This window comes from Heptranchias perlo, chromosome 22 (assembly GCF_035084215.1).
Source record: "Heptranchias perlo isolate sHepPer1 chromosome 22, sHepPer1.hap1, whole genome shotgun sequence".
Lineage (NCBI taxonomy): Eukaryota > Metazoa > Chordata > Chondrichthyes > Hexanchiformes > Hexanchidae > Heptranchias > Heptranchias perlo.
Window position 1 is genome coordinate 44,912,377 of NC_090346.1, and position 19,069 is coordinate 44,931,445.

At 42.6% G+C, this 19,069-nt stretch overlaps 1 protein-coding gene across 2 annotated transcripts in view; it reads left to right on the forward strand.

Annotated features, from left to right (window-relative positions):
• caskin1 (CASK interacting protein 1) overlaps positions 1-19,069 on the forward strand; it is a 442,509-nt gene that overhangs the window by 401,974 nt on the left and 21,466 nt on the right. The window contains exons 16-17 of one of the 2 annotated variants that reach the window (XM_068003445.1): positions 4,917-5,027; positions 9,261-9,362. The exons of the other annotated variant lie outside the window; for it this stretch is intronic. Coding sequence (XP_067859546.1) covers positions 4,917-5,027; positions 9,261-9,362 — 213 coding nt within the window. The remainder of the gene's footprint in view (positions 1-4,916; positions 5,028-9,260; positions 9,363-19,069) is intronic. 2 annotated transcript variants of the gene reach the window in all.

The window sequence follows — 19,069 nt, forward strand, 5'->3', positions numbered from 1 at the left end:
GCTTGAGTTAACATGCGCAGTAAGTAACAGTACAAAGGAGCAGAATGAAATATCAATTTATATCAAGCTGTGCAGGGTCTTGTACAAAATCCTCAGGTGACTTCAACATTTATGAATTGAGAGTAATATAGATACAGGTTAATGGGATTACCGACAGTAAGCTACCAATGGGTTAATTAGAGATGAAGGATATGTGGGAGTGAATCTCAGGCAATAATTAATCAATGGGTTAATTAGAGATTAATGGATACTTGGGAATGAGTACAGGCAGTAATCAGTTGGTTAATTAATGATTAACAGATATGTGGAAGTGAGCTATAGACAGTATTCAATCGATGGATTAATTAGCGATTAATGGATAATTGCGAGTGAGTTACAGGCAGTAATCGATGAATTAGTTAAAGATTAATGGATACTTGGGAGAGAGTTACATGCAGCAATCAATGGGTTAATTTTTAGTGATTCACAGATATCTCGAGTAAAATAAAGATAGTAATATATGTATGGGTTAATTAAAGATTAATAGATATGTGGGAGTGAGGAACAAGTCGTATCCAATCAATGAGTTAATTAATGATTAACAGATATCAGAGCTAGTAACAGGTAATAAACCATCAATGAGGTAATTTCAGATTAATTGATCCCTGGGAGTAAATAACAGGCAATAATCCATCGATGGGTTCATTTAGAAAGACTTGCATTTATATAGCATCTTTCACATTCTCTGGACATCCCAAAGCACTTTACAGCCAATGATGCACTTTTGAAGTGTGGCCACTGAATCAATGCAGGAAAGGCGGCAGCTAATTTGCGCACAGCAAGATCCCACAAACACTGCATGAAATCGACGAGTCGACAGTCTGTTTTTATTGGTGATGATTGTACTGATAAAGGAAACGCAGTGGATGTTATGTTTATCAAATTTCAAAAAAACCAGTTGAGAAGTTGCCACATAGGAGGCTTGTTGATAAAATGAAAACGGACAGAATTAAAGAGAATATGGCAGCATGGTCAGGAAGCTAATTAGAGAACAGAAAACTAGGTGCAGCGGCTAATGGGTTTTTTTTTGGACTGGAGGGTCATAAACAGTGGTATTTTCCAGTGGAGTGGGTGTGGGGGGAATGGAGATGGCAAATCTCCACTTGTCGACCCCCCCCCCCACCACAACTCCAAGGGGTGTATTTGGAAGCTGTTCCTGGGCTACCCCGGGAATACTACCCCCTCCATTAAAGGCCTCAGCGGAACTCTCGCCAACTGAGAGCTGGTGCGAGTCGCACTAAGGCCCCCCCCCCCCGGAGTCTTCCTGCCAGAGGGAGTCGATTATCTTGACCCGGAGCAGTCCCGATGAGAAAAAAAAACAAGCTCTTTGTCAGACAGTACCCAGGCTTCCTTGCCACCATCAGACTGGCTTATCACTGCTCCAATTTTGTTGAGGGTGGGTCAGACCGGTGTCCACTAATGGACCTTTATGGGTGAGGGACGCCTGCCCTTCATCGTGCAACTTTACTCCGTCCCCATAATTTGGGATAGGGTCTGGGCTCCTGACCTCAGGAGACATGGGGTGCGGCCCGTAGGCCTGTCGGAATTACAGACCCTATGACTTTATAGGACCTGTGTGATGTGCTGAAGATTATATGCAATAAGAAGAAAGACTTGCATTTATATAGCAACTTTCACAACCGTAGGACATCCCAAAGCACTTCACAGCCAATGATGTGCTTTTCAAAGTGTAGTCACTGTTGTAATGTAGGAAAAATGCACAGCAAGGTCCCACAAACAGCAATGTGATAATGACAAGGTTATCTATTTTTTTAGTGATGTTGGTTGAGGGATAAATATTGGCCAGGACACCGGGGTGAACTCCCCTGCTCTTCTTCGAAATAGTGCCATGGGATCTTTTACATCCACCTGAGAGGGCAGATGGGGCCTCGGTTTAACGTCTCATCCAAAAGACGGCACCTCCGACAGCACAGCACTCCCTCAGTACTGCACTGGGAGTGTCAGTCTGGATTATGTGCTCGAGTCTCTGGAGTGGGGCTTGAACCCACGATCTCAGGCGACACTTAAACAAGAAGTGTGCTGAGGTTGAAGGTTGAAGCGGGGGAGTGGGACTAGCTGGATTACTCTTGCACAGAGCCAGCGTGGACTCGATGGCCCCTAATGGCTTCCTTCCGTGCTGTAACCTTTCTATGATTCGATGATAAATGATTTTTCTAAAAAATGTTCATCCTATAACAAAGAAAGGAACTAACATCTGAATTTTAAACCCGTGCCACATTTTAACATTTGTTTTGACAGCTTTAACTGAAGGGGCTGAGCTATGTAATGTAGAAATATGATGATGCTGTCTTACGGAGTGCAGTCCTTCTCTCTGAATAATTGACAGCAGCACTGAAATAAGATTGCCTAAATCTGCATACTCTTAATCTCTGTTGATATTCTACTCGACAGTCAGTTTGTCAGATAGGCAGGTCTATACTGTACATTTTCACGACTTGCTTCAGAAAGATTTTTATCATGCTGACATTTTTAATATGGACACACATATTTCATCCAATTGTCATTTTAATTTGCCGAAAGTAAAGCTTTTTTGTATTTTTCTACGATAAAGGTGTGATGTTAAATGGTGTGTGTTACACAAACCAGCCCTTGTAGATTTATTAAGTCCTGGTCAATCTCCCATGGTGGTTCACATTGGGAGTCAAAGCCAAGAGTATTCTTAAGGGAAAGTGGAGTTAGAGAGGGGGATAATTGGGCAGATGTTCAGTCCCCATTTTAAAGTCATACATTCTGTCCTAACTTTTATATCTCCATTATAAATTCTACTGTCCACATTTAGAATGAAAACTGCCTCCGTCAACCAGTCACATTATAATTATAGCCTCCTGCCGATGGTGGTGCTGCAGCACTGGTGGCAGCTTGTAATTAGAGAGTGATGAATTTAAATAGGCAGTTTCCATTAGAAATATGGACACAGGGATTTATTGCTGTCAGAGCTAACGTCTGCTAATTCAGCACAGAGAGGAACCTTCCTGCTTTGTGTGACTCAGTTCCAATTGCCAGTGTTTTTGTTTACTGAGCCACCCGAGTGCTCATAACACTGGTATTACTGTTATTGCAGCTCAATGTTCAACAACAACTTGCATTTATATAGCGCCTTTAACGTAGTAAAACGTCCCAAGGCGCTTCAGAGGAACATTATCAAACAAAATTTGACACCGAGCCACATAAGGAGTTATTAGGTCAGGTGATCAAAAGCTCGGTCAAAGAAATAGGTTTTAAGAAGCATCTTAAAGGAGGAGAGAGAGTTAAAAAGGTGGAGAGGTTTAGGGAGGGAATTCCAGAGCTTAGGGCTTAGGCAGCTAAAGGCACGGCCGCCAATGGTGGAGCGATTAAAATCAGGGATGCGCAAGTGGCAAGAATTGGAGGAGCACAGAGATCTCGGAGGGCTCTAGGGCTGGGGGAGGTTACAGAGATAGGGAGGGGCGAGGCCATGGAGGGATTTGAAAACAAGGATGAGAATTTTAAAATCGAGGCGTTCCCGGACCGGGAGTCAATGTAGGTCAGCGAGCACAGGGGGTGATGGGTGAACAGGACTTGTGCGAGTTAGGGGACGGGCAGCAGAGTTTTGGATGAGCTGGAGTTTATGGAGGGTGGAAGATGGGAAGGCCGGCCAGGAGAGCATTGCAATAGTCGAGTCTGGAGGTAACAAAGGCATGGATGAGGGTTTCAGCAGCAGATGAGCTGAGGCAGGGGGTGGAGATGGGCGATGTTACGCAGGTGGAAGTAGGCGGAGTTGGTGATGGAGCGGATATGTGGTCGGACATATCCACACATACATACTATCAACAGGGGTTGCTGCAAAACAGTCATGATCAGGGACCTTCCTTTCTGATCTTCCTCGTCCTCTCCCACTGCCCCCTAACCCAAATCCCTCCCCCACCCCCCCACTCTCCTTCACACTGTTGCCCCAAACACCAGCCTCTCTCTCATATTTTTCCCATCTCCTTCTTGCCTTCTCCAAGTTCCTCTCATCCATGAGACCCAAGGCCAAGCTCCCTCAACCCCCATTTCCACGAATCTTCTGACCACCCAACTTTTCCTTCCTGTGTAGCTATTGGTGTTCTGTACAATATCAGAGTGACTTCATTATTTTCATGCCCCTTTTTCACCTTAGATGGCAAAATGCAGGAAAAACACAATAAAGGTTCAGTAGCCTACGGGAAAGGTCCAATCATGATCCGAGAACATCGGAATCTTATTAAAGTTGCATTTTGCTTTTGGTGGGGGGGAGGGCACTAACAAGTTCACTGAATTTCCAATCGCTCTTGTTTATGGGTCAGAGATTGTTACGAATTATAAACCTGCACAGTAATACCGGCTTTATTTTGTTGTCATGAGAACTAGGTTATTTTCGGTCCCAAAGCATCAACACTTCTCACTCGCTTCAGCCTACTGCACTCAAACAATGCAGCCTTGTACTGCCTTAGCACCAGAGTTGGTCAAAGAAGACGTGACAGATTTGTGTCATCTTGCAGAAAAAAACTCTTCCTTGACAGAAACATCACAGGTTTGAGTCAAGGGACTCCAAGAGGGAATGGAATCCTTGCTAATTGTTGTAATGGTGTCTCGAGCAGTTTCAAAGATGTAATCGATAGAAACAATTGTAAGGTATGGCTGCCATCATATCAAACCATCCCTCCATCCAGTTGGCTCCATAGAGTTTTGTGTCTTACGGTTTCTTTCTGCACTATGACATGGTCCCTTTAAAATAATTCATCATTATTGTAATAGGCTTAACTACTTCCAATGTAAACAGGTTTCTGGAGGAAGTGATGTCTTAAGGTTGGATTTTACCATTGAATTCTAACCTTCTTTTCACGTTCCGTTTTTCTTTTCTGTCATCCTTTATCCAGAGCCCAGAGACAGTTTTTAACTGGCTCAGTGGATTCCAACTCCAGCAGTATGCTGCTAACTTTATCAATGCTGGCTATGACATTCCAACCATCAGCCGCATGACCCCTGAGGTAAGTCTACAATCTGCAGGAGGAGATAGCGGTAACACAGACACTGGAGCGAAGTCGCTCTGTGCGATATTGGCCTCCGAATGCCTCATGTGTTTGAAGGAAATCCCTTTGTCTGCTAACTTAACAGTGGTAAATTGGTTAAAAGAGCTGACAAAGCAATTTCATACGAATGCATTTACTGTTCGTATGCTAATACCGCAGGGCAAGATTTGTGCATTAAACCCTAATGGGAAAGAAGTACCAGGCTTTGCATTCATATTCCATTGCACATCATTTGAATACTGAATCTGCACGAGTTGAAAGCTGTTCTCGATTATTCACTCCGAACAGTTTAAGGGAAACTGCAGGCTCCTTACAGTGTCTATTTAATATGCAAAAATAATATCTAGCTCCCAGCATTAATTCATTTATATAATTTCATTTACAGGTTTCAAACTGAATGCTTTCCTCACGCCAAGGACCGGCATTGGTCGTTACAGAGATTGTTGGCAGGGTTTTGATATGAAGTCTTGACTCATTACTCATTATTCTGTAATCATCCAGTTTTACCTCTGATTTTCTCCCCTTAAGCGTCCTTTCCTGACACAGTGACCCACACTGATAGACAGCCATCTGACGCCCTCTGCTACTTGTCAATGTAGCGATACTCTGCGTGTGAATCTCGGTGTCACGAATGTTGACTTATTTCAATTCCTTTTTATTTTAAGCAAAGTAGCAACTAGTGTCTGCTGGTCCCGCAAATCATAAATAAAACATGGACTGGCTTAAATGTGGTTTTGTAAAAGTGATTCCTTTTGTCCATTTTAAAACAGGTAGCAATTATGGCTACCTGGATATTTCTATATTTAAGCAAAGACAGAAACAAAACTTCAAAGGGTAGAAGCAGGATAGTGAAAGAGTTCTTGAGCTTTTGAAAGATGGTGCTCAGCTGGAGATATTCTATTGACAGGAAGAGTGGAGGAGAGGAGGAGGAGATTGCTGTCACGGTGCATTCAATTACTGTTCCCGTAAGCGGGCCTTGTCCTCTTCGAACTGAAAGCTGCACCTTTCCAGGAATCTGACCTTGCAGAGTTTGCCTGACTGAAAGGGTTTGCTTATCGTGATCTGTTTCCTGAACTCATAATCTCGTGCTGCGATACCATTCTATTGGTAGATACGGAGAAGCTATTTTGTCTGGTGGAGGAATGAAGAACGAAGAGAATGAAGAACAGAACTTTAGCTTTCTTCAATTAGATCATGGCTGATCTGTGCCTCAACTCCATCTACCTGCCTTTGCTCCATATCCCTTGATACCCTTATCTGACCAAAAGTTCCAATTGACCCCCAGATCCACAGCCTTTTGGGGGAGAGAGTTCCAGATTTCCACTGCCCATTGTGTGGAAAAAGTTTTTCCTGATTTCGCTCCTGAATGGCCCCAGCTCTACTTTTAAAATTATGTCCTCCTCGTTCTTCATTCCTCCACCAGACAAAATAGTTTCTCCATATCTACCAATAGAATGGTATCGCAGCACGAGATTATGAGTTCAGTAAACAGATCACGATAAGCAAACCCTTTCAGTCAGGCAAACTCTGCAAGGACAGATTCCTGGAAAGGTGCAGCTTTCAGTTCGAAGAGGACAAGGCCCGCTTACAGGAACAGTAATTGAATCCATTGAAAGATTAAACGGTTATATAAAACCCTAAGAAACTGCAACGCCTGGTTAGCAAGGTGATGCAGCATTGAGGACCAACAAAACTGAATCTGATCCTATACTGGCCTGGTATCCACACAATTACAGCAGGGGCTACCCAATAGCAATAATGAGCAGGTACCCTGGCTGTTGTGCTGTCCTCGGATAAGGGCTCTGAGTGTTATTGAGGTGTCTGCATTGTTATGCTGGCTGAAATCAGTCCAACACCAATAAGAATCAAATTTGGGACCTTCCTGACCTATATTGCTCAGTGTCACAACACCGAGCCATTGACGTCAGGCACGTGTTTTAATTTTTCACTTTTTTTCTTGAAATAACGTGCAGGATGACCACTAACACAAAGAAAATGAGCAATCGTTAATTAAAACCTATTTGTACTAAAATCTGCTAACTGGAAAAAAGCCGCCTTGCATCAACACCGAGAGTCTCTCGATGTATTTTGACCAGCACCAGGTATGACATCATCTGGCAACGCCACCTGCGATCAGAAAATGGCTGCTCTGCGTCGGCCGAAAGCCTTCACGGTTCTTGTGCAGATGAAATGTTAAAATGAATTAGTGTTGGGAATTACGCTGTGTGTTGAGTAGAAGATGTCTGAAGCCTGGAGTTTCCCTGTAAGGACATGTTAATAGCTTCATAATGATGTCTAACAGATTGAACCACATCGGTGCAGCGGAGGCTCAGGATATCTGGTTGAAGAAGTCAAACACTTAAAAATAAGTCGAATATAGGGAAATGAAATTGGAAAGTCGTTAAAAGCTGTGAGTGAATGGCACTGGACTTTGTGTGTACTGTTGTACGAAATTGAGAATAGCCCAAGCGATTGACTGACTTGATCTAAGGTATTACCCTTCAGTCCTCTAGACTATCCTTGTTTTGGCAATGACACTACACACAACTGTCTGCTCTTACTTCCTTCCTTCACATTTTACCCCTGATCTTTCCCCATTTTTCCCTCTCAAAGGCTCCCGTCTCCATTCAGCCTCCTTCATCTAAGAGGGAGGGTGAGTGCCGAGCAAGCGATGGACGTCTCCTCAACTTTGGCTCCAGCTCAGTCGACAGGAGGCGTGCTGCCTTAGTGGCAAGACATTCTAAACCAGATTTACCTCCCCCAAAGGTGAGACATTCTAACAATGTGAGGCATTCAGTTTATCCATCCAGCCACAAACTGACACAACTCACTCAAAAGACCGGCCCAAGACCTCAAACTAAAGAGTGGAGATTTAGATAGTCCTAAATCTCTGATCTACGGAATTATAGTAACACACAAAACTAAGACCCGCCCCCACACCCCCAAAACCACAGATTTGAGCCTAAACTGTCCCCAGGCCACAGGTTCAAGCGATAGATAGCCCCGAGCTTTCCAACCTACTGATTTGAGACTTTGGAGAGCAATTTTAACCAAACCCGTCTGTTGGGAATCTGACGGGATTAGATGCAACGCTGGTTTTACATCCCGCCCGATTTTACTCTCCATTGAAGTTATTATTGGTTGGGGCGTAAAACCAGGGTTCCACCAATCCCCTGGGTTTGCCCGTCCTGTGAGTTAGGTTAAAATTACCTCCATATATGACACTATGGCCTTATAGTGATCATCTCAATCCCTGCAATCCAGCACGGATTTTATGGATTCGAAAAGACTCAGTGGCCCAGTGGCTCAGCATAAAATGAATCCAGACCTAAACTGGTGACTGAAGTGTAACATACGGTTTCATGATCATTAGCCACGAGCCTGGATGGTGAATGCCAGCAGGCTCTTTGCCGGTAGGGGTTCAGCACAGCTGCATCCGTGCTGTCTCTTCCAGCGCCCACACACCCAGTCACTTCTAGGAGGGATAGTGATTTGAAGTTGGGAATGCGAGGTGATTTTTTTTTTTCCCCCCCCCCCCCCCCTCCCTAGCCCAGGGATGCTGAGGACAGTTGTGATGACCCCACTGGTTGGCAAACTCAACGCAGAACAGAGACTGAATCCGAGAGTCTGTATGATTCTGACACCACAGGGGACATTCATCCACTGAGCCATCCTGGGAGACTGTGAGGGCAATTTTAACCTAACCTGCCGGTCGGGAAACTGAAGTCGATGGAAAGCAATATTGGGCGGGGGGTAAAACCCTGATCGCATGGGTTTCCCGCCCGGCAAGTTAGGCGAGAGTTTCCCCTTATCGTTGTGCAGAATATATCTGACATTTTAAATGTCATATAAAGCACTGTGAACAAATGAAATGTTCCAGTTCAAGACAAGTTGATTTAAAACTTATTGAAAGCCTTACCCCGAGGTGGTAGGCTGTTCTTTTAATACACGTTAATTATATTAACTTTTTTTTGACAGGACTGCGCTATTGTTGCATTGTTGTGTTAAAACATGTGCAACCTGACTGTTTAGCAAGTCACCGTTGACACTGGAAGGGTGTCATTTCTGGCCAGCTTTTGGAGACCCACTGAAGTCAACTTAGTATTTGTAAGCTAAGGCCTAGCACGGCTTCCATTGTGAATTTCACGTTCACCAATGGCATCTTCAATTGTAACATACTCTGTGTTCTAGGATCTAACGGCAATTGGAGTAACAAAACCCGGACATAGGAAAAAGATTACCATTGAAATAAATCGGCTGAATATCTCAGAGTGGTTGCCCAACTACCAACCAGTAAGTCTTATCACATGCTTCAGTATCAAAAGGCTTCTCATTGATAATCAGTGGACAATACGTCCTCGCCCTTTCCCACCCCCCTCCCCCACTCCAGCATCTTGTTGTCCTAAATCCCACTCCTAACCCAAAATCGAAATCATTTTTCACATCTCAGCCGCCATCCCATCCATTCCAAAATGTTTGAATCTAAGTTGCGTTGCAAATCTCTGGTAAAAGAGATTGAATCCTGAACCCAAGTACGTGGTGGGTAATAAGCAAAAATAGAATGTCAAGTAAAAACAGGAAATCTACAGCAAATCAGTCAGCATCTGAAAGAGCAAGGTAGGTTCACATTTTAGCGGGGAGCCTTCATCCGAATGTTGTGATGGAACTGACTGCCTTTGCCATTCATATAACAGCTAACAATCCCGTGACATTCGATACAGATCCAAAAAACAAATTTGAGCAGAGTATTAAAGTGGAGGCAAATCAGAAAAAAAAAATGTGCCAGTGACTCCAACGGAAATGAAAATCGGGAGAGATATAACGGGTGCCTGAAACGATATCGCCCGTTTTACACTGTCGCATAGGAACATAGGAATTGCTAGATGATAAAAGACCACGGTCCATCTAGTTCACCTTCTACCATCCTGGTAGTCGCCTGATACAACGATAATGGGGTTGTTGACTAATCATAGCGATCAATTTCAATCAATTAGTCTACAACAGACCCAGGCATGAGGCGAGGAAAACCCCAGTGATGAAGAGCTTTGGGAACCATAGGTCCAAAGTTATCTGTTCCTCCCAAGCATGTTACACTTACCACAGGTCATGTCTGAAATTACTCATGTGCTGTATCCCAAAATGTTATTTTCTGAAAAGAAATCTATCTAATTTGCATTTGAATGAATCGATACTAACCACTTCCACCATCTCCCTAGGGAGCCTGTTCCATAGACTGGCCACTCACTCACTGAAACCTAAAGTCAAAATTACCCCCACTGTGTGATATTAGTAACAAAGGCATCAACGCATGTGTTTGAAATTCCTTAGCCTACTGTTTTAACAGAGATATTAATCCATTTAGTTTAAAATAGCAGATTGATTCCATCTGAATTATTTAATGCATTTGTTACAAGTATTGCACAGTGCAATTTGTGTAAAGTAATTTTTTTTCAATCTCAAATAATTGCATATTTTCTTTCATACAATGTTGGCAAATATAATTTTCTTACAAAGAATTTTATGTAGGACTAGGGAAAACCAAACAAAAACTTTTTGATTTTATTAGTTTTGGAAAAAAGAGTTTGAAAGTTGTTGCAAGCACTTTACTATAGGCTCTGATTAATGTGCTCAGTACTGTAACTTTTTTTTTATTCGTTCACGGGATGTGGGCGTCGCTGGCGAGGCCGACATTTATTGCCCATCCCTAATTGCCCTTGAGAAGGTGGTGGTGAGCCGCCTTCTTGAACCGCTGCAGTCCGTGTGGTGAAGGTCCTGGGGAAACAACTGGGAAACGTTGAGACAGTTTGAGCTGAAATTTACTGTAATAAACCTTCAATCGCTAACCACTTCAAGCCTTCCATTTGAATAAGACAGCACGAAATAGTCTTTATCCATTTATTTATTTTTACAGCAAATTCTGCACTGACGAACAACCTTTGCCAGCCAGTCTCATTGTTTGGAGTCTTTCTTTGCAATTTTTAACGTGAGCTTTTGTGAAGGCGATAAGCATCTTGCTGGGTGGGATGGAATGCTTACTGCACAAATCGTCAGCATCAAGATCAGGGGTGCCATGGGCAAAATGGGAGACCAAGGGTTCAAAGAGTGCTGTAGAGACAGAGTAAACCTCCCTCTACACCCCATCAACTTCAGAAGAGCTTCACCAGTTAGGGTCATTTGCATTATTCCGAAGTTGTGGCTAACTGTGGGCAGCTGCGACTGCCTCAATTCATTTCACGTGGGTTCCATCAGATCCTAGAGGTGAAAGGGCAACGTTGTAAATCTAACACCCAGTACCCATCTGATGCTGATTGCTATCGCATGTACTCTTAAATATGGTTTTTCTGTGTCGGGAGTTCCACGCAGAAGTTTGAATGAAGATAGCAGTATGAGCTCTGAGGGGAGAAGGTAGCCTATATTTTGCGCCTTAAGCTGCCAACAGATCCAGGGAAGTTCCTGTCCCCTTTGGGCCAACTAGTTTTGTTTGTTTCCAGGTCACACACGGTGATGCTGTAAATACAATAATAAGAACTTGCAAAGATAAAGCTCCTTTCACGTAACAAAACGTCCCAAGGCGCTTCGCAGATAAACATAGAAACATAGAAAATAGCAGCAAAGAGTAGGCCATTCAGCCCTTCGGCCCTGCTCCGCCATTCAAAATGATCATGGCTGATCGTCTAACTCAGTACCCTGTTCCCGCTTTCTCCCCATATCCCTTGATCCCATTAGCATTAAAAACGGATGTCGAGCAAAGAAGGAGCTAATAAGAAGATATTGACTAAAAGCTTGATTGAAGAGGTAGATGGTAAGGAGACTTTTAAAGGAAGAGGGAGAGGTGGAGAGGGGGGAAGGTTTAGGGAGGGAATTCCAGAGCGTGGGACCTTGACGACTGATGGCACATAAATATCACAAAAACCGGGAGTAGCTCTATTACTGTAATGTATTAACCTTATAGGCTAAATTATATGCTTAAAACACAAGTTTCAAATCTTTCATTTACTTTATTTCCTTTTCAGCCAGCTCCCACTGTTCCTTTTGGAGATGGGGTCAAGTTCTGAACAACTTGTTTATCACCAGCTAGAAACTAGCTTCAAGGACCATTTTTTAGGCCCCCGATTTGCATATTTAAAGAGCCTCCCGCCTGTGTTGAGCAGGAGTGACTGGGCGTCTGCGGGAAAATTGAATCAAGCGGGCCTCGGTTTATCAAAGGGTTGGCCACGGTGCCCGCCCGATTCTCCTCCTCTGCCAATCGTCTGGTTTTCCAGGTGAGAAACAGGCGGTTGGCAGTCGAAAGGTGGCCCTCCAATCTATGCAACACCACAAGCGTTACTTGCGAGCGGAGATTAAACCTGAAGCTAATGCGCACACGGGTTTCGAACTGCTCCGATTGACGTGTTCTCCCTGTTTAAAAACAAATTCCCGTACGACTGCCAATTAAAGTTGAGCGTGCAGAAGGAAGTAGCTTTCTCGCTATGAACTCCTGCAACAGGTTGCATTAATAACGGTCAACTGATCAGTCGGCTGGCTGATCATATCCCACGCATAAAGATCAGGTGCAATGAATTCAGCCAGGCGGCACTGAACTCACTCCATTTATTTCTAATACTGTACCACATTTACATGCAGGAAAGGGTGCCGCTAATCAGCATGTAGACATGTGTTTCCTCGTTGCTTCACCAGAGGCAACGTGCTGTGTGTTTCAATGACGAAAGTGACAGGCAGCAAACCCGCTGAGTTATGAGTTATCTGACTTCAGGTGGAATACCAACACTGGCTCGATCTGAACCAAAGTTGAAGAAGGATGTGTTTTTAACCTTTTAAATAATGCTTGCCTCATAAAATCCAAGATGCACTGTGTGTGCCCCTGTTGATTTGATACATACTGGGTAGATTCACTTAGCATACCATGAGTTTCTAATCAAAATGATTGGAAGTTCTCAAAATAACGTATAATAAGGAGAACACCGAGCCACATAAGGAGATATTAGGACCAAAAGCTTGGTCAAAGAGGTAGGTTTTTAATGAGCATCTTAAAGGAGGACGGAGAGGTTTAAAGGAGGGAAGTCCAGAGCTTGGGGCCTAGGCAGCAGAAGGCACGTAGTGATGGAATGAAAATTGGGCAGGTTCTACACTGAACGGGCGACAAAGTTGAAAATCACCCACAGAGTCTTCACTTGAAAAACTGAGCGGAATTTCAGATAAACCTCTTGAGCATACATGTGAAAGAAACCTAGAGTTTAAGGCCCTTGTAATATATTTTTATGGTGAGATATACGGTTACTCACTACCTTCTACCATAATGTGTGAAACAGTAGGACTGATTCCCCAATCAGGCGCGCCCAGCAAGGAACATGACTTTCAGGTAGGGTTGCCAACCCTCCAGGATTGTCCTGGAGCCTCCAGGAATTGAAGATTAATCTCCAGGATACTGCTGCGAGCAAAAACCCGGAAGAAAAATCATTGGGGCATTAAAAAAAAGAGTTGCTATTTTTTTACATTTTCTTTGAACACTTTGATTTATTAATTAATAAAATATTGGAGAGGGGGAAATGGGCTGTTTGACTAACAGTCAAGATTAACCCAGTCGGGTATCAAAGAGTCTGTTCGCTTTCCAGTTGGCCGCGGGAAAGCCAGTGTGCTCAGAGGAGGAACCAATGGCGGGAGTGTGTGGGGTGGGGCGGGAGGTCATGTGATGAAACCTCCAGGAATGTGTCCAACCAGAGTTGGCAACTCTGCTTTCAGGGGGCGCTGGTTGGGGAATTGTAGGCCCGCGGCCCCTGATATCCATCTATTTAAATAAATGGATGGAAAAACCAGCAGCTACGGAGCACAACTCCCCAACCCGCGACCCCTGTGAACACTGTTCCTCACCGGGTTGGCCAACCTGAGACTCGGTTGCTAACATTTCACAAACCCAACAAAGCCTTTACCTTTCTGAATGGCAAGGGGCTATTGATTACCTTAGCGTCCAAAGCTAAAATCTGAAGTACATTGTCCATAAAGGTAAGCCAGGGGAGAACCTAGATATACGGCTTACTCAAGGAGGCTCCTCAATCTTTATGTCAATAGATATTAAGCAATTCTCTCCGTAAGTTCTATTACAAACCATGAATGCAACATCACTGATAGACGTGCAGAGGCTATACTTTAGTACATGCCCTTTTGGACTCCTACAGCTAAGTCTGTACCTATCATTACAGTCTAGACTTGTTCGTTTTTGCAGCCTTTGCTAGGTTTTTATTTGTAACTCCTTTCTCAACAAGCGATGAATCTATAAAAGTAAGAAAGCATTGGATTAAACAAAGGTCATTCATTCCATCAAAGTTCCATTTCCACAGACCATACACAGTCTGCTCTATCATGAACTCTTTCCGCACCCATTTAATCACCTGCGGAAAAGGTTCTGCAAAGTTTCTCCAACCTGAAATGTAAATCAAGAAAAACCCCAGAATGCCTACCTTATCCTTCCCCTCCCACTCCCCCCAGCATCGTGCTTGCTTGACTGATTGCCTTCCTTGACAATAAAAAGGTTCTCGAGGATAAGAATCCAAAGATAGACTTGCTAAGATTGGTTTGCGGCAGTCCAAATATCATTACAGCACTTTAAGAATTTGTAAAACACTACTGATCAACAAGGATTTAATTCTTCTGCATTTAAAAATATTTTAGTCATATTTGTATGTGGGAATCCATATTTGAAATTCAAATATTAAAGATCAACACTATATAAAATATAAATAGATCAGACTCAGAGATTACAAACTGTAGAAACGGACCAAATTCAGACACCATACACTGTACAAGTAGATCAAACTCAGACTCTAAGGCCCAGAATTTGCTGGAGAGGGGCATCTCAAGTTGGACTTGTTCCTGCACCCTTCAACTCAAAAATATTTTGCCTGCAAAAGTTGCTGGATGTGCAGCGAGTGAAACTGGACACCTGGGAGCATGGTGAAAAAATGGAACAAACACCGTATCGCCTTATCAATGAGATTTAAGGATTGAGAAATAAACAGAGGAAGGACTGAGAAGGAGGGCGAATTAGAGTGGGTGAATTCAATGTCAATCAGGTACAGAAAGAGAAATAGAGAGAGGGAAAGAAAGATTGGATTCAGGAGGAAGAGAAAAAAGAGACAGAAAGGAAAAGTAAGAAAAAAAAATTAACTTTAAAATTTGATATTTTTTAAAATCTCCAACAACAATTCACATGCCGTTATCTGTTCAGCAAATTCTGGGCCGATACAGTGTACAAATAGGTCAGACTCAGGCACTATGCATTGTGCAAGTAGATCAGACTTAGATACTGTGCAATGTACAGTAGGATACAACTGGATTAAAATGAAAATAAATCTATATAGAAACTGCAGTGTCAGATTCATATTAGAAATGAAGAAAGCAACACTGGAGATTTCTCAGTCAGGTTGTAATTTTGTTTAAAGGGTAGAAGGTAGATTTTGTTGCTAGAAAATCACTTTACCTGCTGAAAGAGTTTGCACGCCAACACTCAATACACAATTTGAGGCTCCAGTGTCAGCTTGAGATGCACATAACTCCATGTGGTCAACACATTTTAGCATTTGGAGCTGGTGGTGAGCCTATCACTTCATCCCTCGATTTTGCGATTGCTACCTCATCTCCTAGTAGTACAATATTCTCCCCCTTTTTAGCCCCAGTTTCACTCTATCTCCTCTTTCTCATCCTCTTCTAGCCCAAGTGGCACCCCTCTGGAGGAGAGGACAGAGGACAACACAACTGATCTTCCAACAATCCTTCAAGTCTATGGCCAAATTTTCTTCTAATCATTCTGTTGCTGCCAGGAGTACCCAGTTAGAGAGGCGACAGGGTTCCAGAGGCTGATTAATTAGTTGTACCCAAATGTGCACGTTCTACTTTTTACTTTTGGTTATTCTAAGTATGGTAGCATCTCACAATAACAGTCTCGAATACGGCATGGCCTCTGATATAAACTGCATTGTTTATCAACCCTTCGTTAATAGAAAATGCATCTGAGATATACCTATTTATAACACACCGTCAGTACTGTACATTATTTTCTGTGTGACTCCTAAAGGTGACATAATGGAGAAAGCTCACCATACCTATAAATCTGTGAGAAGTAAAGTACTTTTCTGATAAAAATTCCCTTTGTCACTGGTGTGTGGACTATGTCTGTCTAACGCTGTTCTACCTCACCTTCCAGCCCTTGTCCTCTGGAAGCTTTGGGAATAGCACTGTTCAATGTTGGTCATTCAGAGAACGTCATTTTTCTTTTCTTTTCAAACTTTGGTTGGATGAAATGATCATCCAAAAATGAGTTGATTGTCTGAATGACCAACACCCACAATTATGCCAAGAAAGCTACGATGGTAATGGTCTCATGTACTGTATCTAAATTCCGTGATGAACGTTGACCGTGGAGATGAATAGTGGCCTTAATCATCATCTTTGTCCACACAAACTATAGCTGAAAAGAACAAAAAAGGGTCAGAAGACCATCTTATGCTGCATGTTAGAACTAGGTGAAATGCCATCATTTTCCTGGTAGGGTGCGTTATTGAGGAGAAAATGAGCACATGAATTCCAAGGCATTGGATAAAAGATCTACACTTCCAATGGGTTTTGGTCACGGCCAACATTATGTTGCCATTTGGCTCATGGGTGTGGTTTAATGGACTTGGGCCATTCGTTTTAAAAGGTACAGCCAAATCAAAAGTCAGTTTATTCATTCCCAAAATGGCTTCTCCTCAAAGCTACTTCAGGGGGTATGATCTAGAGCTTAAGGCTACAGTGCACTTTTGCTGAAGATCTATTGGCAAGTTATAAATCAATTCCACATATTAATCACCCAGTGGGCGTGAGAGAGAAGAGTGATCATACAGTACACTACAGCAATAAAAAATGTATATACAAACGATTGGAATAAAGTGATCACAGTTTAAGTAAGGGTGGAGGACTTCAATTGTCTCCAACTTTCATATAAGCCAGAAAAAAAGGAACTAAAGTTTGGAATGCAATCTGAAAAGACTAAACAAATTGATTGAAATATTCCTGCATGTGACTGAGAGATATTTTGCATATTGTGGTGTGTGTGTTTAATGTGCTTTCTTTGTATTTGTGAAGACTGTAAAGTGTGTTTCTTTTGCATAGCATGAAAAGCAATAATATATATCATCTCAAGGAAATAAAAACGTATAAATAAATATTTTTGTGTAACTTGCACTACAGTATTTTGCATACATCACCAAACCTGGACTTTATTTTTAAAAGTTTAATGATTAACACATTCTTAATACAATCGCCAGCACTGGTAGAGGAAGAAAATGACAGTATTACACCATGTATAAAGTAAATGATAATGTAAGATTATTAATATAAAGGCTACATTCTATACACTTTAGCTGGAGTAGTTTTGCAAAGATTTTTCTGGCTGGATCTTTAGATCTGCATATCCAGTCTTATCATCTGAATCTCTCTTGCTGGGCTAAGTTTTCATTGGGTACATGGTGTCTGTTGTATATTAGACAGCATTTTCACACAAATGTTACTTCAAAGTCCATATTCCCAGCATCTGCAGCAACTTTGACAGTACTACTATAAATAAATCACATACACGTGGATAGTGGTGTTAATGTTTGTAACGCATGTTTATGTGCCATGTTTGCTGTCAGTGCAGTTTCTGTTTTTAATTCAGTGGTTAGTTGGCTTGCAAACACAAAATAAACCTAATGGCAATCTTATTTTTTTCTTTTAAAGCTGCATGACTCCACAATTGTTTTCACTTTGTTCTAAGAGTCCAGTAACTTGAATTCCTGAGATGTCACCATTTTATGTTAATTGTGCTTGTTTGCCACTGAAGCAATCAACAACAACTTGCATTCATACAGTGCATTTAACGTCCCATGACCTTCACAGGAGTGATTATCAAACAAAATTTGACACCGAGCCGCATAAGGAGATATTAGGACAGGGTTGGTCAAAGAGGTAGGTTTTAAGGAGCATCTTAAAGGAGGAGCGAGAGAGGTGGAGAGGTTTAGGGAGGGAATTCCAGAGCTTGGGACCTAGGCAGCTGAAAGCACGGCCGCCAATGGTGGAGCGATTAAAAATTGGGGATGCGCAAGAGGCCAGAATTGGAGGAACACAGAGATCTCGGAGGGTTGTGGGGCTGGACGAGGTTACAGAGATAGGGAGGGGCGAGGCCATCGAGGGATTTGAAAAGAAGGCTGAGAATTTTAAAATCGAAGCATTGCTGGACTGGGGGGCCAATATAGGTCAGCGAGGACAGAGGTGATGGTTGAACGAGACTTGGTGCGAGTTAGGATACAGGCAGCAGTATTTTGGATGAGCTCAATCATAGCATGAACTTAAATTACTTAAAGGGACTGTTACTTTGGGGGCCTGTGTTTCAATGTGAAGTACTCCTTACGTATCGTTTGTAAACGGAAAAAAAATAGGAAAAGTTATTCCTTTTTTCTTGAATGAAAGGAGTAATCGCACATTTTCTACAGTTGATAAAGACCTGCTGTGTCAGGTATCATAGCAGGAAGAGAGGCGTTCTGTTAAAGAAAAAGAAAGACTTGCATTTCTACAGCACTTTTCACGACCTCAGGACATCCCAAAGTACTTTACAGCCAATTAAATACTTTTGAAGTTTACTTACTGTTGTAATGTAGGAAACACGGCAGCCAATTTGCGCACAGCAAGGTCCCACAAACAACAATATGATAGATGACCAGATAATCTGTTTTTTAGTGATGTTGGTTGAGGGATAAATGTTGGCCAGGACACGGTGGAGAACTCCCTTGCTCTTCTTCGAAATAGTGCTGTGGGATCTGTGTCGTCCACCTGAGAGGGCAATTTAACATCTCATCCAAAAGTTGGCACTTCTGACAATGCAGCACTCCCTCAGTTCTGCATTGAAGTGTCAGTCTGGATTTTATGCTCAAGTCCCTAGAATGGGGCTTAGAACCCACGACCGTCTGACTCAGTAGGCTGACACCTTCTGT